Raw genomic sequence first — 23,147 nt, 5'->3', positions numbered from 1 at the left:
GAGCGTTAAAGTGCTATCTATTATGACTCATCTAGTCATAACATTTATTGTTTTTTAGTTTTCTTCTTAGCCGCGTTAGATTTAGTTGATTTCAAATGTTGTTTGCCACAGCATAGCTTCCGGCAGCCATAAGACACTCCAAAAACTATTGTAATTGCAGCAAGCAAAAGTACCAAGATTACATCCAACGAGTAATAGATATACCAAGGCAATTTCGGTGCATAGGAACGTTCGTACTCCATAGCACCATTCTCGATTACATTGATAATTGACCACCGAGCCAAATCCAGCGGTGTTTGTGGTCGTGTTTTGTAAGCACGTGACAAAGATTGAGCCATCCGTCGTTTTCTGCAATGCACAAAACCGCATAATCATTGGATGTATGATTCAATTAACTTCAACCCTTACTTACCTGTCGCTTAAACCTTCGCCGATGCAGCTAGCAATGTAAGTTACATTGTCCACCTGCTCGTAATCCATACGAACTCCAGCTCCACGATTGACCAAGGCTGCAGCGTTGAGAAACTGATCGCCGTAAATGGGCATAACAACGACCGGCACACCACAGTGGACAGCTTCGGAAACACCCAGCAATCCTCCGTGCGACACAAAAAGTCGTACATTCTTATGGCACAACACATCCCGCTGAGGAAGCCATTTCTGTGTGTAGAGATTTTTGGGCGGATTGTCGAGTTCATCCTCCCACTTCCACACCACTTGCTGATCGAAACGTTCGAATGCTTCCAGCATAGCGTTTCGCTTTGCCGTTGGAAGTGTAGCAGCCTTTAGCACGGATCCAAAGGACACAACTATCACCCCATTGGATGATTGGTCCATAATCTGTTGCAATTTTGTTGGCAAAGGTTTCTCGCCTTGAATGTGTACTCCACCGATCTCTACCACCGCAGGAACTAACGGCCGAGCACCGCTGAGGGTGTAGTGTTGATTTATCAGTATCAGCGAGGTATTCTGCACGATCTCAGCAACGTCGGGAATGGCTGCATTCGGGAACTTTTCCTTCAACAGTCTGTTGTCACTAATCTGTACGATGCGATACAAATGCTTTACCACTCTGGTTACTAACCAATTTTCAAACCTTTGCCAGAAGCTCATCTCCTCCGAAAATGTACTAAACTCCGAAGGAATGTACGAGGGAGTATCGGGCAATCCGACACGATCGTAGTGCCAAGGCATTATCGCACAGCTGCTCAAACCCACTAAAGGAACTTGCAACAGCCAGGCTATGCCCGCCATACAATCGGTAGCGAAAACCTCCATCACGACCAAATCGAATGGGGCCACTCGATGCGCTTCGAGTATTTGATCGATGGCAGGCGAATCCAGCGCCGCCTTGCAACTGTCCATGCCCCACACAACTAGTTCGTGGAATTCGTGAAAATTATCGATAAAAGTTCTGCCAGTAAAATCCTACGCAAAGAGAGAGATTATTAACGTTATGAACAGCTTGCAATTACCATTTTTGTACCGCATAACCAACCTGTAAGCTGAACGCATTCGTCAAAACCTCCTGCCCTTCGAAGCGAAGGTCGTGATAATTTGGTACGGGGTCCGAATCTGGAAAATAGCTAAGCACCGTTACATGATGACCATCGTTCGCCAGGCCCCTCATTATGGGGTGAAACACTTTGAAATGGCTTAATCCTGGATGGGGAAACAGTCCCAAAATCCGGTACCCATGGCTTGAAGAACCGATCGCCAGCACAATAAGCAGAATCTTTATTTTCCACGCTCCGAACATTCTATGGAAGAAACGAAAAACGGTATGGCCTTCAGTGAACTGTGCTCCAATCAAACATCTAGCATAATCTTATCAGCAGCTGTTGTGATTTCGTCACGCGAACGAACCATGGGGGCACAGAATTTGCATTGCCCAATGCATGCAGTTTTGACAATTTGGCTGTTGAATGGATTGGAGGCTATGTAATTAAAACTAGCGGCACGAAACAACATTTCATGATTTTTGAGCCATTGATGATAATTCGAGTTGAGCGCGATTGCCTATCGGACAAGATTAGGCAACTCAAATATGCTGAGATTCGTATGAAGAGCTATTCTTTGGCATTTACTAAACTTGTTTAAGTGCCACCGGCGGATTTATTGAAAGATATTTTATTCCATTATTTTAAGTTGAAGCGCACGGCTGAATCATCTGAACTGTCAAATTGAATTGCCCCATCACATCTTGACGACCACCCGCCATATACATCTTGGGCGACTTTGAGTAGTATCTCTAAACCTTGTATATTTGTCCGTTGAATTGTCCATAATTTGTCCCGTTTTGTTGAAAATTATGCATAAAATTATTTTAGAATGATTAGAACAAGCAGCTTACATGTTGTGAATGTTTTCCTTAACTCAATACCACACAATATTCCCTAAAATTAGCAGAACTAATCATATTCTAACCGCTTGTTTACTTCATGTTTTATTTAAAACGCATCCACTTTGTATTTTTATTATTTTTATAATGTTTGCATACAAGAAAACAAGTTTAAAGAATATTTCCATTTATTGCTCCGCCAACATTCGATAAAATGTGTAAAAAAATGTCAAACGATTTGGTCCTCGCATAACCAGCTGTACGCCTTTGGTGCCTGTGGTCGCCATTTTTGTACATTGTAAGAATGCGAAAAGTCAAACATCCCAGCGAATGCGCTTTGTGAGTGAAAATGTGCTAATAAAGTGGTACTCTCGCGCTAAAGTGGCGTTCCGGTGTGTACACCAGCATGAAGCCGTGCGGCGAGAAAAGTGCGGTGATGGCGGATAGTGCAGTGAATGTGCAAAAATCGGATGACAAATATTGTACGCATCAGCAGCAGCAGCAGCGAACAAGTGCAGCGGCCACCACCAGCAGCAGTGGTGACGGGGGTCTAAGCAATAATAATAACACGAACAACAATAGCAGCAACAGGAGCGGCAATAGTGACTGCCTGTCGCATCCTACGAAAACACAGCCGACGACTTGTTCGTCCTCTGTAGTGGGTAGTGCAAAATCGGGCGCGGATTCTACCGCCGCTACCAGCGCTACGGCGAATCTTACCACAACAGCATCATCATCATCATCAGCAGCAGCACCGTCATCATCAACAAGCGCAGCAGTGGTAGTGGCAGCAGGCGGTGGTGTCGCTGTCGCAGCCGCCGCGGTGGGAACGGGGAAGATGATGATGGCTGTGGAAACTGAGCAAGCTCCCAAAAATCACGTAGACCAAATGACGGTGAAAATGATTGCTAAAAATAATGATAAAAGTTCGACGCCGGCTAAGGACACCCAGCAGCAGAGCAGCGCTCGAAGTTCCGATAATGGTAAATAATAGTTTGTAAGAATGTTGGTGCACGGCGGTCGTGGTGATGATGGTGGTGGTGTGTGCAATGCACACTTTTCCCCTTGTCTATTCCAAGCGCCGCAGGGCTTCTATTTCTTCGAGAAGCAGCTCACAATGTATACGCAGTGACGAATTCGTGAATCGCGCCAGAATCTAGAATTAAGTTCTTCGCGAAATCAACATCCCAAACAGAGGACGTCGTGCGTTTGCAAAGTGTTGATTAGCTTCGCTTTTGCAGCAGCGGCTGAAAACGGTGGGAAAACAAGGCGACCAGCGAAAACATCCACCATGACGACATATGAACTATGCACGTACATCCATCCATCGCCCTTTTACACAAAGTGGCGCGCGCGTTCGTGGGTGCCCCGGGGCACGTTTGAAGAAAGAAGCTGCTCCCCACCCATATTTTTACCAGCAAACACTCTCCCACCAACACACACACTTACACGCCCGCCCCCCCGCCCGTCCGTCTGCACACCCTTCCGCTTGCTTTCCCGTCGTCGCGTCCGCCCACTTCCGCGACTATTTAATGATGCGCATTAGAATGGCTGTGTGTTTTTGTTTACGTGTATGGTTTGTGAGTGCAGCAGCAACTTCTTGGCTTGGGGGGGGGGGGCGATGCTTGCAGAAGAGATGCAATATAGTGTGTAAAAGCGGTTGATGTAAAATAAATTATGTATATTATCATGTATCGAATGAGAGGGTTGGGCGTGTAAAATGATCCAGAATTCGATGCTGTGCAGGCTTGCGTGTGTGAGCTATTTTTTTTTGTTGCTCTCCCACTTCCGGTTCACAGTGTTTCATGATAGAAGTGGAAGTGAAGGTATCAAGCATCAAGTTTTACTCCGGTTGTACAGTTTTTTTTCGAAGTCATTAGCTACAGTAATTGAATTGTTTTGCCAACTCTGTTCAATCGGTGTCCATACATACTTCGAAATAATTGTATCATATTAGTTCATGCCTAGCAGGGAGCAAACATACTTTTTTTAAGCAGTTGTATCTTTTTTGCGTCAAATAATCATTTTAATAGCTTGATGGACACTCAGAACAAACGCTTAAAGATGTTGGTACTGGGCGAAGAGTTGTTAAATCGATATTTCTATATCCAAATGCAGATAGAAATAAATCAAACGTTATTTTACTATTTATTTGCTTGCATTGGGTTTAACAAACCTTCAATTTTTTGTTCGTATGTTAATTCATTTTTACCTTTTTCCAACAGGATTAACAAAAAGCCATAAGAAGAAAAAGAATAAGGATAAAGATCGAGAACGAGAACGAGAACGAGAACGAGAGCGTGACAGAGCAGACAAAGACCGAGATCGTGAAAAACCTCGCGACAGAGATCGGGATCGTGATCGGGATCGTGATCGTGATCGTGATCGTGACAAAGTAAGCATCCAAACCAGAGTAGAAAAAATCCCATATCAAACGTTGATTACACCCCCTTTTTCTTTTACACTTTCGCATCAGGACCGTAAACGACGTCGCTCGGAAGATGGTACATCCGGAACGGGAAACTATAAACGCGGAACCAAGGAAGGCAGCAGCACCAGCAACAGCACCAGCAACACTCCATCACGCACTCAATCGGCTACAGCGATCGGCAACACTGCACCAGAGCCTCCAGGATCGTCGTCTGCTGTCCTAGCGGGAACAGCATTGATACAGAATAAAGAAAACCACCATCAACAACAGCTAGCTGGGTTTGCGACGGCACATCAAACTATCAAACGGGAGCTGTCCATCGAAACGGCTTCCTCGGTAGTTGCCTCAAGCACGGCGGCAGCGACCGCCCTGCTGCTGGAGCACGGTGCGGCAACCATCGTCTCGCCCGTGGCAGCAGCAGCCGCAGCAGCGGCCGCTTCCATCTCGGGCACTCCGATATCGCCCGTAAATCTGCTGCTGAATCTCGAGCGCAGCAAGAACGAGCTGGCTAGCGTGAAGAAGCAGGACGTTTTCATCAAGAAAGTGTACCTACCGGCCAAGAACAAGCTGGCCAAGCCGGAGAAAACACGCGACGATGTAACGAGAGCGCTAAACTTCGGCACCGATAATGGGACAACGGCTGCGGACGGAGTGGATCGGCCAGCATCAACGACAGCGACAACGGTGGCTACCGAAGCAGGAACGGTCATACCGGCGCTAAATGGTACCACCGCTGGCATGGGTGGTTCCCCTGGCCAGGTCGTTGGCAATAACACGAGTAGCCTCATATGCGTTGCAAACAGCATTGCAACCAACCTCAGCAACAACAGTACAACTGCAACCAGCAACTTAATAGCACCTAGCAATAAGCCCAATTCAAACATATTAATCAAGCTTGAGTCGCCGAAAAATGTGGACGAAAGGGTAGACATTAAGAAGGAACCGGTCAATCATCACAACCCCCATCATCGTCATGCGGTGGCGGTGGAAACTATTGCTCCCGTCGCGCTGCCCAGCACACCCGTCAACGGAACATTAGAGGACCACCACCACAAGGACAACGTTTTGAATGGTACTGTGGACGATATTAGCAAGGAAACTCCCGTTGTTGCAATTAAAAAGGAGGAAGCAGCGGAGCGTCCGATCCCGCATACGGAAACGCCTTCCAAAACGGTTCTTTCCGCACTGAACAGCATCAAATCGGAAACTCCTGGAAGCGGGCAAAAGCTTCCGGGCGGCAATGCTTCGTCGGCCCACAAGAATGCCGGCGGAGGGCGGGAGTGCTCCCGGTGCTACAAACGGTCGAAAATCAAGCGTGCCAACATAGGCATCCAGTGCCGCCGGGGGCCAGCTTCCGGAACGTCGTCCACATCATCATCTCAATCGCAGGACGCAGGTGGTGCGCTGGTGAGCGAATCAACGGCACGAATAGGGTCAATTAACCGAAACGCCAACTGTCCGGTGCGGTCGAAGCAGCTCGAAGGTCTGAAGTACGGGCGGTTCATGCGGGTCGAGGTGCATCCGAACGGTGGCGCTTCAGTGGTGCACATGTACCAGGACGAAATCAGTGTCCTTTCGGAGGTGGAGATGGAGGAGCTGGTGCAAGAGTTCTTTCAAGTCGTATTTGCGGAGGACGAGGACGGCTACGCGGACCATGTGATGGGCATTGTGCACGATGCCGCTTCCTATTTGCCCGATCTGCTGGAACATATGGCAGAAAACTACGCTAATCTTACGGTCAAGGCAGGAGTGCTCGGTCGCAACTCGGACATTGAAACATGCACAATGAGTCAGTACAATGAGCAGGTAAGTGGAAGCTGATGTAAGCGTGTGTTTTGATGCCACTCATCACCGTTTATGGTTATTCGATGTCTGTTACAGGTGGTTAAAAATTACTCCCACGGAACGGTACGCTATGGACCATTGCATCAGATCAGTTTGGTGGGAAAGGTACACGAGGAAGTTGGTGGATATTTTCCGGATCTGCTGAAACGTCTCGAAGATAACCCGTTCCTAAACAAGGTACGTTGTATGAGCGATGAAACCGTTTTGTTCAATATTCAGTAGCATTTATTCACTGTTATTTGCAGGCAATGCCGTGGGGCGAGTTATCGATCGTGCAAATGGATCCACGCTTATCGAACGATGGACCAATCTTGTGGATACGTCCAGGCGAGCAGCTAGTTCCTACTGCTGAAATCAATAAAACACCGATGAAGCGGCAGAGGTATGATGTTTGAGCTATATTTGACGCCTTGCCGAACACAAAAAACTGAACCCTTTTCCTCTGTAGGACACGAATAAATGAGCTGCGAAATTTGCAATACCTCCCGCGACTTTCGGAAGCCCGCGAAACGATGATTGAAGATCGCACCAAAGCCCATGCCGATCACGTCGGGCATGGGCATGATCGCATGACGACTGCCGCCGTTGGTAAGTTTCCGTTTGTTTTTCAGCAGCTGTTGGCACTCTCTTGCTTGCTTGCTAACTCACCTCTCTTTCTACACCCATAGGTGTGCTTAAAGCGGTCCGGTGTGGTATACCAGACGATTTAAATCGCATAACGAAGGACGTAGTTGCCTTTGATGCACACTGTTTCCCGCATCTGGTCGAGAAGCTGCAGCTCGATCTGCACGAACCACCAATATCGCAGTGCGTGCAGTGGGTGGAGGATGCGAAGCTGAACCAGCTGCGCCGGGAAGGTATCCGATACTCGCGCATCTCGCTGTACGATAACGATATCTACTTCCTGCCCCGCAACATCATCCACCAGTTTCGCACGGTAACGGCGGTGACGAGCATCGCCTGGCATCTGCGGCTGAAGCAATACTACCCCGACCAGGACGTGGTACAGGAGATTGCGAACGGGTACGAGGTGGATCCACCGCACTACAAGGAAAAGCAAACCATTCTGCCGCATCCCGTGTCGGCGGAGGAGAAAAAGCATACGCCAATGAAGCGTACGCACGATGGGAAACCAAAGAAAGCGGAAACGAAAAAGGAGCCTCCGACGGCCGTTCCCAATCCATTACCGGCCGGTGCGGAGAAGGTGCCCCCGAAGGTGGATGAAGCTGTCGAAAAGTGTGCGTTGAAGGAGGCAAAGATTGACATGCGGAAGCTGATACGGGACGACAAAGTGACGACGGACAGTGATTCTGCTCGCACTCCCAGCAAGTCGGGCCGAAGCTCGGTCGTATCGAGCAAAGGGTCGGAAAAGAAAACGGGTGGCAGCAAAAGTGGCAGCCGTAAGAGCTCGCCTTCGGCGTCCCACAAAAGCAAGACAGATGAGACGCCGGGTGGTAAAGAGGGCAGCAAACATTCTTCTGCAAACAGCGACCGTGACCGTGGGCGGGATAATAGAGAGCGGGACCGGGATCGGCGCGATCGTGAGAAAAAGGAGCAACGCAGCAGAGACAAGGATCGTGACCGGGATCGTGAGAGGGATCGCGATCGGGACCGTGACCGTGAGCGAGATCGTGAGACCGATCGGAGGAATCACAAGCACCACTCAAGCTCGTCGTCATCGTCTAGCCGCAAGTCGTCCAGCTCGTCACACAAGCCGCCGCGTCATGAAAAGACGGGCTCGGGCGATCGCAAATCTTCGTCCCATTCGGCACCATCCTCGCACAGCAGCAGCGCAAGCAGCAGTCGGCGTGAGTCTACATCGAGTGTGACGCGTGAGAAGGAGCAACAGGCCGGTCCTTTGCCGATGGTGCCACCGATCGCAACAGAAGTAGAAATTGACTCTACCACCGCCACGCCCGTCGTCGGTACAAAGAGTGACACTTTAGTCGCCGATACGCTTCCCAAACAAGCGGTGGAAACGAACGGTGCTGTTGAGGAGTCCAGCACGTGTGTTACAGGTGATCAAATGAAACAAGCACTTGGTGTTGACGAGCGACAAACGGCACGAAAAGAGGACGGCTCTCGAGAACGTTGCGGTGCAATGTTACCATCGTCCGAAGCGTTGAAACCGATGCCCCCAAACGCGATGACTGTGAAAGCAGAGAAGCGAAAGGCAGAATTGGAAACGCATACCACCAACGGCAGTAGCATCGGAGACGAGCAGAAGAACGTCCCCGTGTCCCCGGCAGCGAAACGGATAGCACCCGAGAGTGCTACCGCCCCGGTTCCGATGCCTCCGATGCATCCCGAGACTCGGCCACCGTTGCCTATCTCATCACCTCCATTGGTTCCCCCACCGCCGCCACCGCAAGACCACCGTGAAATGCCCCATACCCCGACGGCAAAGGAACAGTCGTCTCAGCAAAGCCTCCCCGCTTCAGGTAGTGTGCGAAAAAGTATTCAACAGACAGACGCTAGCCATCACAGCAACAGCAGCAACAGCAGCAGTAGCAGTAGCCATAGCTCTAGCACCAGTAATAGTAGCAGTAGTAGTAGCAGTAGTACTAGTGGTGGCAGTAGGGATAGCAATACCGTTACTACTAAAAGTGACAACAGCTGTATCGCTACTGAGCGGAGTGGGGATGCTGCCGCCGTTGTCGCCGCGCCCAGCAAAAAACAATCCAATGACTTACTGAGCACGATAATGGCAGGCATGGAAGAAGGAGGCACGAGCCGGAGTGGTGGCGGTTCGAGCGTTTAATCACTTGCCCAGCCATTGAATTGTACAGTAGGCGCGCATTGTACAGACGAGGAGTGTTGTTGTCGCCTTACTCCTCGCCCCCCTATCTGTGAGGCTCGAATTGTGATGATCGTATCGAAAAGTGTCTGAGTGTGTGTGTGTGAGTATCTTTAGACCATTCCTCTAAATTACCCTCCATTCGCGAGAGCACCTTTCTTCCCCCACGTGTCCCGTTGACAAAGTAATTGTTTTGCGGTACGTTATGCTTCTTATGCAGCAAACAAACACAACTCCCCGTTTGTGTACTTATCTTTGCCAAACTGAGCCAGCAATTGTCACATAAGCCGCCGTCGCCGTGCCGTTGATTGCGTTTGTTGTACAGTTAATCGTTTAAAGGGATACTACTTCTCCTACCACACCCTACCCTACCACGCACCATTTGCCACCATCAACTCGTTGGTTCTATTTTGATCTCTTTTATCGTGCTACTTGTGGTTTATGTGATCAGTATGTGTATGTGTGTGAATGTTTGTAAAAAGACGGCCGTTATGGATGCCGTGTTAGGCGCGGTATGGATTTCTGTTTTCCACGCCGGCTCACCTCACCCCATTTTGTGTGGGCACTAGCCAACTATATTTGCTCGCAGCCGTAAATTGTGTATAGCTACGTTATTTTAATATCCATATTAAACGATCTGTATAGCAGTTTTATGTTAATGTTATTCGGGGACAAGCACAACCGAAGCTTATCGATATGTAGAAGTAAACACGATCTATACTGCTGCTGCTGCTGCTATTACTGTAGTACACAGGGAGAGCAGCGGTTATTAGAAGTAAGCGAATGTGTTTTAAAACTATAAAACAAGCTAAAAGGTACAATACGAGAGGAGGAGGTGTTGGACACTTTCGTTGGGTTTGCGTAACCTAATTTTTTGTTTTGGCGATTCATATGAAGAGTTAAAAGATTGTAGTAGATGCCTTTTGTTCTCTTGGCTTTGTGTGTGATCGGCGTAGTTTGCAAATAACTTATATAATTTATACTTTTAACTTAAACGCCCGTTAAGTTCAGCCCACATTAGATCGTAATGGAAGTACTATCAAACGTATCTCTATTTATATGTAATGCGCTAATTTAGCTTTCTTCTTCCCGGCAGTACTCTTAAGTTTTTGTAATAATTGTAAGAAGAGCCTTCCGAAAGGTGGCATGCAGCGGCTTTTATAAACCCCTTTTGGTCGCAAAATTGTACTTGTTGAACCCTGTTTGGCATGGTTAATAGAAACCGTCTGTAACGGCAGTTCCTTCCCCGCCCCCGTGTCGTTCACGACACGTGTTGCGTGTTTGACAACAGCAAAAGGCTCACAGAATGGTATTGTTACAAATCGTACACGGACGCATCCAACACAAATATTGAATATACACAAACTTTTACCCGATTGTATTGTATTGCTCTCATTTTTGTCTTTTTTTTGCTTCTCATCGACTCCATTCTAGTCATTGGCACTGAATTGGCTTTTTTGTAGCTCTATACTCATGAATCTTAGTATTTGGATTCAAACGTTTGTTGTTTCGATCCGTTCAAACTTTCTGCACTAACGAACATGCGAAAAATGAACGCACAAGTGTGTATAATAATGAGTGCGAAGATAGAGGATTTGTTGCAAATTGTTGTAACGAAACAAATAAGATGGTTTTCAATAATATTTCGTTCACACGCTTTTAGACAAAAAGCAGCCATGCAAGCAGCTGCAAGTATGTGCAAACAAAAGAACAAAAAAAGCAAAAGAAGATTATTTTTGATGAATCGTACCTGGTAGTATGTAGTTTAAAAACAGTAAAATACAATTGATTAGCAACACAGCAGGTGTTAGAGAGGCAGATGTGTGTGTGTGTGTGTAGAACTTAGATTAGAGAAAATAGTTTGCCTATTGCGTGCCAGCAGAGAAAAAGTAAAAGTAATTGCTAGCAACAATATATTACTACTGGAATATTCAATTGTAATTTGGTCAACTCATGCATGGGGCTTATCGAGTTATTAAGCATCAAGAGAGCGAGCAAAGCAAACAAAAAAGCGCGCCAAATCGTGTGGAACGGATTGATCAGATCGATTGATAACGCGTGATATATGCATTTGTAGCCCCGGTATCTTTTCAAATCAATGTGTACAATTCCATTACAAAAAAGGAGATTATAGTGAGGTGTAATCAAAATGCAAAACAAATTCAACAAAAAACAAATCTATCCAAAGCAAACGATATCAAAGTTAGGCAGAGGAGATGAGGAGATCGCAACAAAGCTAAACGGAGGGGAAGAGCTGTAGATGTTGATGGATGTGGTATAAGGTTTTTATCGTTTCGAAGGAAAGCAATGCCGGTTTTACACAGCAGATAAAGATAGATCGCACCCATGGCGCGGTAATGTGGCAATAAAAGGAGCAATGCAATTGCATTTGTCGTAACGCGAGTAGAATGCGCTCGCGTTTTGTAAGGATACACAGGATGGATGTAAAAACAAAGCGAGATAACGAAGGTAGTAAATTCACTACATGGTAATGTTACATATAGAACTATTAAGGTACTATTTGCAAAATAAAGGAGAGAACTAAAACCAGTAAATTAAATAATAGTGTACGATTTTCAACGGTTTTTTGGATGCAGAAATTCAAATCACGCAGTGATGCCAAAACCAAACGTCCGTCTGCGTCGCCCACTGTGCTCAGCTTGCCGTACCGTTTGACAGCTGCGAGTGTGTGTGTTTTCGTTCGCAGTTCAGCGAATCGAGCGTATTTCGCTATCGTCTTTTGTTGCGATTACGCAGAAGAAGTAACTGTGTGCGGCGCAGCCAGCAACTTGCAGTACATTTTTGTTTCTGCCTTGCCCAAAGAAAGTGACAATAAGTGCAGTTGCAGTAAAGTGCATTCCACGTAGCAATCGATCGCGCAGTGCATCGAAGCAGACTTACAAATAGCAAAAACACATCCAAAATGGGCATTCCAAAAGTGTACGTGGTTGGTGTGGGTATGACAAAGGTAAGTAGGTACAGAGTCCAATTCAAATCGCGGTAATTGCAACATACACCAGCAGCAGCAACAGAAAAGGGAGTAGGGATAATATACGCGAACTCTCGCGATGGAAGGGACCAGTAATTACACATTTCACTCTATTCAAACCCCGTCAGCCAAGCGAAATTGAGAGTTTGGGAGTTTGTGTGAACCTTTTAGGCTCCCCCTCCCAGGCGGTAGTTAAACTTACTCAGCTCAACAGCCGCCTTGTTCTTGAAGGGAAGATGATCATGGACTACTGCGATAAGCGTTTTGCGGACAAGGCTACCCCACAATCTCACGTACCTTTTACGTTTCAATTTGCGCACTGACGAAAAGATGGTAAAGAGGCAAACACCACACAATCGATCTAGAGTAATATGGGCGCCTTCGGGAGCTCCTACGGGCGGCACGGTCCGAACTATGTCACCCTCACAATGCTCTTCCGCAAAGCAAACTGGTTGCTCGCCGGATCTAAATCGCCCGAATTGGAAGTAAGGCAACACCACACACCGCCCAGCCGCGCCACCATTGTCATTCTTCGACCCCGTGTATCGTCTTCGTCTTACCATAGGATCGAATGCGAATGAACAGGTTCCATCTTCACATGTAGTTTGTTTTTTTCTTTTCTTTTGACCCCACTTCCCCCCCCCCCGCTTCTTGGTTTGCGTTTGACCGTTGGAGAGCGACAAAGCATATGCGCGATGGATGGGATGTCGCAAGAAAGCAGCAACCGTTCATGCGAGGTTCCACCACACCAGTCGAACCAACAGTCGAACAGGGTAAAATGTGGAAGGGAAGGGAGTGCTTTTATGCCGGCTTCTTCAAGCATTATGTAATGGCGGCGTCATTGTCGGTCGAGTGGGGTGGACTTGAGCTCCACACCGTATAGATCACAGTTATGCTTTTTGTTCCTTTTGCTCGCTCGTTTCCCTCTCACAAAGTAGGCGCTGGGGTGCGGAATTGATGTGCAATTTCGCTCGGCCTGCTTTTTGGTTTACCTCGGTTTGTTGCGGGGGGTCAACAGTTACCGAAGGGTCGAAGGGTTGTTTTATGTTTATCGCGCATTTGGTACTTTGGGGTGTTAATTACCTCAGATATCAAAATTACAACTCATTGTGATGTTGATACTCCTCTCTGACGAACAAAACAGCTTCACATAGGCTTATCTTATCGTTCGTCCGTATGATCCTCCTTTGGGTGGCATGTTTACAGTACATCATTGGGGCTAAACTACCAACAAGGGGTCTCTCTTATCGCGTAGTGCGTAGTAGCGATTACATTCTTATGACACAGCACAATTGCAGTACAAAGAACTCAAATTTCCCTTTCCCCATTCGCTGCTGATGCCCGCCTTCTTGAATAAATCATGTATACAATGCCTTCTTTTTCCCTATTTCCCCCGCACATGCTCTCCGTTATAAAAACCGCACGGTAGTTCGAGAAACCGGGCCGCCGGGAGAACTTTGACTACCCGCAAATGGCCAAGGAAGCCGTCACGAAGGCGCTGGCCGACGCGGGCATCCAGTACACCGAGGTGCAGCAGGCCACCGTTGGCTACGTGTACGGTGATTCCACCTGCGGCCAGCGGGCACTGTACGAGATTGGCTTCACCGGCATCCCGATCTACAACGTCAACAACAACTGCTCGACCGGTTCGACCGCCCTCTTCCTGGCGAAGCAGCTGGTCGAGTCGGGCAACAATGATTGCGTGCTGGCGCTCGGCTTCGAAAAGATGGAGCGTGGTTCGCTCACGTCCAAGTATCTCGATCGCACGAATCCGGTCGAGCTGCTGGTAACGGCCATGGCGGAGAATCACGAAATTACGGGCGCTCCCATCTCGGCCCAGCTGTTCGGCAATGCGGGCGTGGAGCACATGAAGAAGTACGGCACCAAGCCGGAACACTTTGCTAAGATTGCGTACAAAAACCACAAACATTCCACCAACAACCCGTAAGTGTGTGTGTGTGGGTGTGTTGGAAGGCACACAACATTCCAATAAACAATGCTTGCTTTTCCTTTTTCAGCTATTCACAGTTCCAGGACGAGTACAGCCTGGAGCAGATCCAGAAATCGCCGGTAGTGCACGAAATTCTCACCAAACTGCAGTGCTGTCCCACGAGCGATGGGGCCGCCTGCTGTATCGTAGCCTCGGAAAGCTTCGTGAAACGTCACGGTCTGGAGGGGCAGGCGGTGGAAATTATCGCCATGGAGATGTCCACCGATGTGCCGAGCTCGTTTAGCGTAAGTTTTGCTCACATCAATTGACATTGGCACGAGTTGGCAGATAGACTAATGGTTTGTTGTTTTGTAGGAGGGAAGTGCCATGAAGATCGTTGGCTATGACATGACGCGCAACGCGGTGCAGAAGGTGTTCGCCAAGACCAACTACAAGCCCCAGGACGTGGATGTGGTCGAGCTGCACGATTGCTTCTCCGCTAACGAGCTGATCACGTACGAGGCGCTCGGGCTGTGCGAACCGGGCAAGGCCGGCGAGTTTATTGACCGTGGCGACAACACGTACGGGGGGCGCGTTGTGGTGAACCCGAGCGGTGGCCTAATCTCCAAGGGCCATCCGCTCGGTGCGACCGGGCTGGCCCAGTGCTCGGAGCTGTGCTGGCAGCTGCGCGGCCAGGCCGACAAGCGACAGGTGAAGAATGCCAAGCTGGCGCTACAGCACAACATCGGGCTCGGTGGAGCGGTCGTGGTCGGGCTGTACCGGCTGGGCTTCCCGTACGCCAAACGCCCGGTCAATCCGAGTCTTACGGCGGCCGGCAAGCTGAAGGACACGCCGGACGGGTTCCTCGTCACACCGTACATGCGCGTGCTGGAGGAAGCGATGCGCGACGATAAGGACAATCTGATCGAGGGTGTGCGAGGAATCTACGGATTCAAGGTCACCAACGGTCCGGACGGTGCCGAGGGCTACTGGGTGATCAACGCGAAGGTTGGCAAAGGATCGGTCAGCTACCGCGGCACGGACAAGCCGGACGTTACGTTCATCATGAACGATGTCGATGTGGTGGACCTGATCTCGGGCAAGCTGAACCCGCAGAAGGCCTTCTTCCAGGGCAAGGTGAAGGTGCAGGGCAACATGGGGCTGGCGATGAAGCTGATGGATCTGCAGAAGCGCGCCAACTCGCGCATCGAGGAGCTGCGGGCGAAGCTGTAAGGGAGGGGGAGAAGGACGCCGCACGAAGCAAAAGTGATGAGGAAGAGTTGGGGATGGGTAAAACAGGGCACAAAAGTACGTGAAGCAATGGGCAATGGGGTGATAATCAAAACCAATATAAGACTATTTGTTTGTCTGTTTATTTCTTTATTTTATCTGGCAAACGAAACAGGTTTTCCTTAGAAGTATGTTCTTGTATTCTTCTGTTTTTTTTCGATAATAAAAACAAATATCGTGGTGGTTGTTAAACAACATTCACGCTCGTTCTCAATAGTTGTGCTACATCTTAAAGAAAAGTGAGAAAAACACAGCTACGATGAAGGGAAGGAAACAAAACCTTACATATCTAACGATGATCCGGTAAGAAGGAGGTACTGATGATGATGATGATGAGAATGATGGTGTGAGAGCTGCTGCACTAGTTGACTCTTAGCCTACTAGGCGGTTTCAGTTAGTTTTCAGCTTTTCGTCACTAAACCCGGACACACCGCGACAGCAGACACGCTTAAACAGCCATATCCAGCACGAATGGTAGAGCACGAGGAAGGTGATCGTTACGATGTACACATCGAACTGATGGTACGAGTACCAGGGCAGCTCGCTGGAGTACGACTGTGCCAGCGGTAGGCCACCGGTAGCGGCCACATGCTCACACCACCAGACGGCCGACTCGAGCGGACTCTGTGGACGGTTGCGGTACGAGAACGAGACCTGCTTCGCGTGTTCCATCGCTTCCGGTTCGAGCACCTTCCGCAGCGCGTCGTAGACCGAGTCGGCCGTGATGTCTTCGTAGGCCAGCACCACACCCATGCCCCGATTAGCCAGTGCAGCTGCATTGTTGTACTGCAAAGCGCAATGAATTCACGATGAGGAGATCAGTTTGAAGGCCACAAAGAAAGCTTCTTTGTGAGAGATACTAACCTGATCACCGTACATTGGCGTAGCAACGACTGGTACACCACAGTAGGCGGCTTCGGATGATCCTAGCAGTCCACCGTGGCTCATAAACACGCGAACCTTGGGATGACCTGGGATGGCAGAAGGAGAAAGGCGAAAACAGAGGGAGAGAGAATTTGGTTAAAAACAGCATAATTTACTTCCATTTCCGCCGTTGCACGCCTGCCGATAGAGTTAACCTTTTCGTAATGGATGATCGTACTCCGTGGCTCCGATAAGAATGAATAAATTACAAAACCTTTTGCTCGTCTTCGTTTGCTTGTCTCTTCGGGAACTCGGGATCGTGGATCGTGGAATTTGCATAAAAATGTTGGGCACAGTCCAGCACAGTATAAGCTGCAAACTGATCGACGATCCTCATTCGTCTGAGTGCCTTAATTAGACGATGACGTGCGTCGGTATAACGTGCGCTTCATGTAACGATCCTCAAATAAGCACGATCTTTTTTGATCGGATTTAATTGATCCATTCGCAATGGGCACGGTGTAACTCGCATCATAACTCGCAATCACTCCCCGATACGAATTAGGAAGTGGATAGAACGGAATATCACATTTCTACGCTACGTGTTTGGCTTGTTTTGGGGTGTTTGGTTCCCATTGCTTCGCGTTTGATCGCGTTCTTGTCTTATTGTCTTTGTTACAATGTACAGAGTCGGCTATCGTTTATCAACAGACCCCAACAAACTGGATACTGGATACCAACGTGGACGTCTAAAATGCCACAGGGAATGTTTGATATGCCTGGCCCTTATGTTCTTCTCCTGCAAAGGTATCAGGTTGCAAAGCCAGGTGGAACAGGTTCTATTGGACCAGGAAGCAAACAGTAAACCATAATCATGTATGCCCCGCGAAGACTGATCCAACCCAAACAAGTGGGAGTGTTGCTTGATGTTTTGGTTACTGTGCATTCTCTAACGTGTATGGTCGAGTGTCTTTAGTCCGTTAGCAATCAAAGCCAATCATGCTTTCGTTTGGTACTCGAGATTGATAGGGTTGAGGGAGAGGCATTCCTCTTCGATCGAAACGAAGGTCATCGGGTTCCCCGCGTACTTTACACTATCGAAATCAGACCGTCTTGCGCGGGTTGGGAAGCAGAAGAAGGAAAGCGTTACCCACAAAGTTCACGATCGCCACGCACTGCCACTTGCCAAGTAATCTGGTAATTAATAGGACGGGACCCCTCTAGTTGCCGTAATGATTGATGAAGGTGCCGATGGCGAACGGAAACTGCCGACCGCAATACACACACGCGCCAACACACGCGTGTGGCAAACCTTGTGAATGCACTAACTAACAACTACGCAAAAAAAATGGCACGATGTCTACGATTAGCAACGCTGGCACGTGGCTGCCTCGTATGGGTGGGAAGTTTGAAATAAAAAAGCAACAAAAGAAGGTAGACGCAAAAAAAACGATCTTTGTCCGATCATGATACACCGTCTGCCATGCGCCGGTCGCGTGTTCGTCGCTGTTGTTTCGCGATCTCATGCACACTATGCTTAAATTTTAAAATCGTTGTTTATCTAATGTCCAGAACCTGTTAAGGGTAAGGGAAACGCAGCCTGCCCGAAGGTCAAACATGCGCCCCCTAATAATAATCCACTGCTGGCGGATAGTGTGGTGTGATCGTCGATCGTTGGAGCAAAGACGAACTCCCGCGCGGTACGAGTAAGATTTAGTTCAACTCGGACAGAACAGACCGAAATGTGTCGCAACATCAAAACAGGCAGAGCGAGAAGGAACTTGTTTATGTTTTAAATCTTAGCGTTGTTGGTCCATTTTTTGTCCAAAAATAAATGCCACTCATGTACGCGTGTGCGGTTCCGCAATACTGAGCGCGCCAATTCTTTGTTTAGCTACACCCTACAAACTATTCTTATTATACATTCCATGTGCAAGCAAAAAACAGCCCCCTTTTGTACTACTTACAGAGAATCTCTCGCTGCGGCAACCACTTCCGGATGTGGACGTTGGACGGCTGGTTCGGTAGCGTTTCGTTTTCCCACTTCCAGATGACGCGCTGCTTGAACCGGCCCAGCGCCTTCAGGATGGCATCGCGCTTTTCCGCCGGCAGCGTTTCCGCCCGTATCATCGATCCCCAGCTAATGTAGATCACGCCATGGTCGGCCGTATCGAGCAGCTGCTGCAGATCGGCCTCCAGTGGGCGAAAGTCGCGGATGTGAATGCCTCCGATCTCGAGCACGGCCGGGCTGAGCGGCTTGGCGCCACTCAGCGAGTAGTGCTGATTGACGAACATCATCGCGGTGCGCTGCTGCAATTCGCGCACGTCCGGTATTGCGCCCTGGCCGAACCGTTCGCTCAGCAGCTTGTTGGCGGCGGCATCGTTGAACCAGCTGTACAGGGCCTTGAACGATTGCACCGTAATCCAGTTGGCCAGTCGCTGCGAGAAGTCCATCCGCTCGGTGTAGCCCATGAAGAGGGCTGGGATGTACGCGGGCAGCGTTGGGTTGCCGACGCGCTCGTAGTGCCACGGCATCAGCGGGCAGCTGCTGAGCCCGATGTAGGGGGCTTTTAGCTGGTGTGCTATGCCGAGCATGCAGTCGCTGTTGAACTGCTCGACCAGGATCAGATCGTACTGCACCTTGGAGTCGAGCACGGTCTGGATGGCGGTCGAGTTGAGCGCGTTGGCGCACGCCTCCTTGCCCCAGGTGTACAGCATGAAGAACTCCATGAAATGTCCAAAGCCGGGCCGATACTCAAACATCTGTGTGTATAGGGGAGGAGCAAAAAAAAAAAGAGTGTGACGATCACTTAGTAACAGCGAAGCAGGCTCAGTCGAGTACGTGAGGAGGCTCATGCCGGATCATGATAAAGAAGAATTACTAAAGCGGACGTGACTGTGCGAAATCGTGTCTGACATGCAATGGGTTAAACTGTCATCTTCTTTCCAATTGTAATGTAGTATCATCGAGTTATAGAAAATCATTGTAACGTGATCGTTACCAAGCGATCGCTGCCTGTACACACACGCCGTCGAACAAACTTTCATTAACAAGAATTGCAAACATTTTACAGCTCCATTTTATGGCGCCGTGTTGATTGCTATTAAGAAAGATGCTGAAACACTCTTCTCATTTCCTCAAATCAGCGAGACGCCAGTCGTGTTTCGTTGCCGCCTCGAACATGTGGTTGCGTGTGCACTACTGAACTAAAGGAAAGAGCAAAAAAAAGGCGCAACACCTAGTGCACTCGTGACGATCGCCAATGGGGGGCTGTGTTGGGTGATTTATTGCACTGGGTGGGGATTTTCGCGGTCGTTTGGAACTCCTTTGCTGTGCGAACGGAACGATCACTGCGCCAATGGACGGATAGGCTATAATCGGTTTATTATTTAATTAAACGCTAGAACGACGTCACGATCACCTTCAGCATTCTGACAAAACAATATGTCAGCCCGGCACAATTTTCCTTTGAAGTTCTACATCGCGGGCACGGTAGCTGTGTGTGTCCTAGCACACAACGGCATCATAACATTTCAAATTGCTAACTGACAAGTGCGCGCGTGCCTGGGGAAAATTAACCGCAAACACTTGTGCGGGGCGAGCACAACAAGCGATCACACACACACAGTGATTGTTGTTAGTTTTTGGCGGATGATCATCGATCACTTCACTGGATATATTCCAGCTGACCTACCTCAAAGCTGACCGAATCCGACAGCGATGTCATGCCGGCGAGCGGCAGATCGTGATAGTTCGCCGGTGGGTTCTTCTCCGGGAAGTGGCTGACGACCGTTACCTCATGGCCGGCCTCTGCCAGCCCTTTCAGGACGGGCTGAAAGAAGTGGAAGTGACTCTGGCCGGGATGCGGGAACAGTCCGAGCACTTTGTACGCCTCGGTACCTTGCGACAAGGCAAGGGCCACCAGTATCACGGTTCGCAGCAGCATAGTGCAAGCCGGCCGTCTGCTGTCTGTTTGCTGTCTGATGATAAGCGATTCAAACGGTTCGAAACCTGAAAGCAACAGTAGAGAGAGAAAGAGAGAAAGAGGGTGAAAAAAGTGTATGATTAAATGTATGGGACATTGGTGGTTTTTGCTGCCGTTCGTCCGCTTGATTAATACTCTTTGCCATCCGTTAAATAATCTTTGCCAGCCCGAAAACTCCATCATCATTAATTCTGTGATAAGCCATCATGTCAGGCAACATTTGAATTTTAGGCTCGGCTAGCTTAAGAGCGAACACAAAAGTATTTGGGTGCTGTAGAGTCGCCTCTGGAACGAGAGTTTCAATTCAAACTGGTTTGCAAAAAAATGACTAATGATTGAGATCACCAACCCCGGTGTTGGAATCATCTAGAATAGAATTTTCATGTCAGTGCACTGACAACGACTGCTTAAAGTTAGAATGTGTTGAGTAAGATCATGGCTCCAAAAGCTTAAGAACGTTCCTGCTCAGGTGAAACAGGTAAGATTAATCGGCGATCCGGTATTTCAGGTGGGTTGGTGCTAGCCAAAAAACAGAATCAAATCCATCATCAGTGTCTGGAGTTTGGTTGGGACGACAGCGAATGTCAAACCTAAAACACATTGAGCAAGATCATGGTAGATGTGCGATCACGCAATGCGAATGCTTTTTCTTCTTTCATTTGGAACAAGAATTAGAATTAGGAATGTTTGGTGGGGAGAGACACAATATTTGTCTGTAACGGAATTGTTTCAGTACAACGTGGGCCACTTCCACACCGTCTGCCGGAAGCAGATCGTTACACGTTTCGAAATGAGTACACAATAGACACTTTATCCATTACTTGGCAGCAAATCCTTATCTTTGGCATTGGGTTCAACTGTCCCTCTCGTTATCGTTGTTAGTTAACAACACTGCTATGTCCAGGCGGCCACCTAGCTGAGACAGTCTCGGCGCGGAAACAATCTATACAGCACACAAACACACATACATACAGGCCGGGCACAGGCGCACGAACAATCAGCTCCAAGCTTCGATGCAACGGTTCTGTCGAGTGTAATTGTTGCTTCCGAGTCATTAGATCGTTCGCTAGGCTCGTATCCCAAGCGCTCGCTTTAAACACACCGGCGGCGATGGTATAAGCGTTTGTGCGACGGCGGCGTACGACATGCTGCTGCTGTTGCTGTACCCGACCGTGGTGTGATCGATGCGATCGTGAATGCACAACATTCCCACGTTGTTTTTTTTGTTGTTATACCCCATTTGAAGGACGCCTCAATTCCGACGATGCATTCGGGCCTTTTCGCGCCCTTAAACACATTGGCCCGTGTCCCGGCGTCCTAGTATGGCATGAACACTGCCGATCGATTACAAACCTAATACCAAATCCCCACCCCTCTCACCCTCTCCTAATGACCAAAGTCATTGCTTAGCTCGTTTTCTTTTGCTTTGTTTTATGTTGCAACACGCGCGCGCGCGCGCACTGTTCTTCAAGCGGAAGGCATTTTTGCTCAAATGTGCAAGGAGTCGGCAGCATGCTTCTTGCGGCTTGCGCAAAACACTTGCGCTTTTCTGTTGCGTAGCTGTAACCATACCAACCTGCAGCTGTAACAAGTGAAAACAGCACATTTCCTTCAGTCCCATTGTGTCAAAACGAATAGCCTTGACGAAAGAAAAAAAAACACGCCTCGATTTGATAAAATTTGTATCAATTGTTTAATTTCCACCCGTTCATCTGCTGCTTGCGCGTAAGAAACGTAAGCGTAAAATCTGCGTTTGTTAACCCTTGGAAAACTGCCGTTAGAAAGATCGCTACAGTAATTGTCATTGACATTGAAAACGCTCGGACGCTTCTGGTTACGGCTTTTCCGAGCATAGTTTCCGCGACAGCCCGAAGCGCTGAGAGAAGGGGCCGCCGTCACCGTTGCTCCACTTTCCACGCCACTTTGCCCGTGCGCACGGCCAATTAGCAGTGCGGCACGCTGCCGAAAATAAATACTGGTCGGAAAGGTAACAACACAAAAATAAAATGTGTAAAAATGCACACACCAACAAAAAAAAGCGCTGTAACAGCATGGCACAAGCTAATCCGTTTACATAATTTCTACCAACGAATGGAGCAACGAAAACGAAAGGCAGACCAAACTGAGACAACGAAAAGAATGGCTGTAGAAATCACACCATGCTCCAATGCCGATGCGGAAAAGGGTAAAAAAGGGTCCCCGTTTCGAACAACGGAACAGTTTTTTTTCTTCTATTCATCGATAAGATAAAAATGCACCAACTACTATTCACTACGACACACAATCGGGCTTACATTTAGCACACGGCAGAACGGAGGAAAATACACGGCGCGGCCTATCGAGGCACAGGTTGCTATGCCAACTGGCGAGTTCAACGTTTGTAACCGCGACCACGCTATCGCTTCGCGCGTCCACCTCGATCAACACTTTGCGACGAACTGTTTCGCGGATCCTTCGCGCTCTCGGGACTGCACCCGCTCGTCGATGGTTGGTTCAGCAGGGTTGGTTCAGTTAAAGTCGCTCATCAAAGAGAGATGGGTTGATGCCAATACGATCTCATCCTGAATGCTTTGAAGGTGTTCCAAGTCGGCTTTCGGTCTCTCGAGCATTTTTTGCTTCTCTTCTTCTCTTCTCTTTCTCTCTCTGCATACTTTCACTATCGTCTGAGGGAGAG

General features: G+C 48.5%; 4 protein-coding genes across 5 annotated transcripts; 2 read left to right on the top strand and 2 right to left on the bottom strand.

Annotated features, from left to right (window-relative positions):
* Positions 1–5: 5 nt before the first annotated feature.
* On the bottom strand, positions 6–12,835 carry LOC133393326 (UDP-glucosyltransferase 2-like). The gene is made up of 4 exons (XM_061657838.1): positions 12,701–12,835; positions 1,499–1,760; positions 413–1,428; positions 6–348 (listed from the first exon to the last, which is right to left on the bottom strand). Exons 2-4 carry the CDS (start codon positions 1,757–1,759, stop codon positions 45–47), a joined length of 1,581 nt encoding a protein of 526 aa, XP_061513822.1. The 5' UTR covers position 1,760; positions 12,701–12,835; the 3' UTR covers positions 6–44.
* LOC133393325 (uncharacterized protein DDB_G0284459) lies at positions 2,556–10,790 on the top strand. Of its 2 annotated transcripts, none has more exons than XM_061657835.1 (7): positions 2,556–3,324; positions 4,567–4,736; positions 4,818–6,578; positions 6,654–6,794; positions 6,863–6,999; positions 7,066–7,205; positions 7,286–10,790. In XM_061657835.1, the coding sequence occupies exons 1-7, from the start codon at positions 2,748–2,750 to the stop codon at positions 9,376–9,378; spliced, it is 5,019 nt and encodes a 1,672-aa protein (XP_061513819.1). In that variant the 5' UTR covers positions 2,556–2,747; the 3' UTR covers positions 9,379–10,790. The 2 variants fall into 2 exon arrangements, with proteins under 2 accessions (XP_061513819.1, XP_061513820.1); XM_061657836.1 differs by lacking the exon at positions 2,556–3,324 and adding an exon at positions 3,832–4,167.
* LOC1278036 (sterol carrier protein 2) lies at positions 12,017–15,820 on the top strand. Its single transcript, XM_317563.4, has 4 exons — positions 12,017–12,382; positions 13,833–14,347; positions 14,422–14,638; positions 14,709–15,820. Exons 1-4 carry the CDS (start codon positions 12,338–12,340, stop codon positions 15,564–15,566), a joined length of 1,635 nt encoding a protein of 544 aa, XP_317563.2. The 5' UTR covers positions 12,017–12,337; the 3' UTR covers positions 15,567–15,820.
* LOC1278034 (UDP-glycosyltransferase UGT5) lies at positions 15,693–23,006 on the bottom strand. Its single transcript, XM_317561.6, has 5 exons — positions 22,768–23,006; positions 20,183–20,499; positions 18,455–19,250; positions 16,488–16,594; positions 15,693–16,409 (listed from the first exon to the last, which is right to left on the bottom strand). The coding sequence occupies exons 2-5, from the start codon at positions 20,432–20,434 to the stop codon at positions 16,014–16,016; spliced, it is 1,551 nt and encodes a 516-aa protein (XP_317561.5). The 5' UTR covers positions 20,435–20,499; positions 22,768–23,006; the 3' UTR covers positions 15,693–16,013.
* Positions 23,007–23,147: the final 141 nt, after the last annotated feature.

Source organism: Anopheles gambiae, chromosome 3 (genome assembly GCF_943734735.2).
Source record: "Anopheles gambiae chromosome 3, idAnoGambNW_F1_1, whole genome shotgun sequence".
NCBI classification, from domain to species: domain Eukaryota; kingdom Metazoa; phylum Arthropoda; class Insecta; order Diptera; family Culicidae; genus Anopheles; species Anopheles gambiae.
The sequence above is the reverse complement of the archived record's forward strand: the minus strand, read 5'-3'. Positions and strand labels throughout refer to the sequence as shown.

What these genes read in the sequence shown, in the direction of transcription:
- LOC1278036 (XM_317563.4), top strand. Translation starts at nt 12,338, where the DNA reads ATGGGCATTCCAAAAGTGTACGTGGTTGGTGTGGGTATGACAAAG. An exon ending in AAACATTCCACCAACAACCC is followed by an intron (nt 14,348 to 14,421) that starts GTAAGTGTGTGT and finishes TTCCTTTTTCAG; the next exon opens with CTATTCACAGTTCCAGGACG. An exon ending in ATGTGCCGAGCTCGTTTAGC is followed by an intron (nt 14,639 to 14,708) that starts GTAAGTTTTGCT and finishes GTTGTTTTGTAG; the next exon opens with GAGGGAAGTGCCATGAAGAT.
- LOC133393326 (XM_061657838.1), bottom strand. Translation starts at nt 1,759, where the DNA reads ATGTTCGGAGCGTGGAAAATAAAGATTCTGCTTATTGTGCTGGCGATC. An exon ending in CGAATGCGTTCAGCTTACAG is followed by an intron (nt 1,429 to 1,498) that starts GTTGGTTATGCG and finishes CTCTTTGCGTAG; the next exon opens with GATTTTACTGGCAGAACTTT. An exon ending in GGCGAAGGTTTAAGCGACAG is followed by an intron (nt 349 to 412) that starts GTAAGTAAGGGT and finishes TGTGCATTGCAG; the next exon opens with AAAACGACGGATGGCTCAAT.
- LOC133393325 (XM_061657835.1), top strand. Translation starts at nt 2,748, where the DNA reads ATGAAGCCGTGCGGCGAGAAAAGTGCGGTGATGGCGGATAGTGCAGTG. An exon ending in GTGATCGTGATCGTGACAAA is followed by an intron (nt 4,737 to 4,817) that starts GTAAGCATCCAA and finishes CTTTCGCATCAG; the next exon opens with GACCGTAAACGACGTCGCTC. An exon ending in TGAGTCAGTACAATGAGCAG is followed by an intron (nt 6,579 to 6,653) that starts GTAAGTGGAAGC and finishes TGTCTGTTACAG; the next exon opens with GTGGTTAAAAATTACTCCCA.
- LOC1278034 (XM_317561.6), bottom strand. Translation starts at nt 20,434, where the DNA reads ATGCTGCTGCGAACCGTGATACTGGTGGCCCTTGCCTTGTCGCAAGGT. An exon ending in CGGATTCGGTCAGCTTTGAG is followed by an intron (nt 19,251 to 20,182) that starts GTAGGTCAGCTG and finishes CTATACACACAG; the next exon opens with ATGTTTGAGTATCGGCCCGG. An exon ending in CGCCAATGTACGGTGATCAG is followed by an intron (nt 16,410 to 16,487) that starts GTTAGTATCTCT and finishes TGCGCTTTGCAG; the next exon opens with TACAACAATGCAGCTGCACT.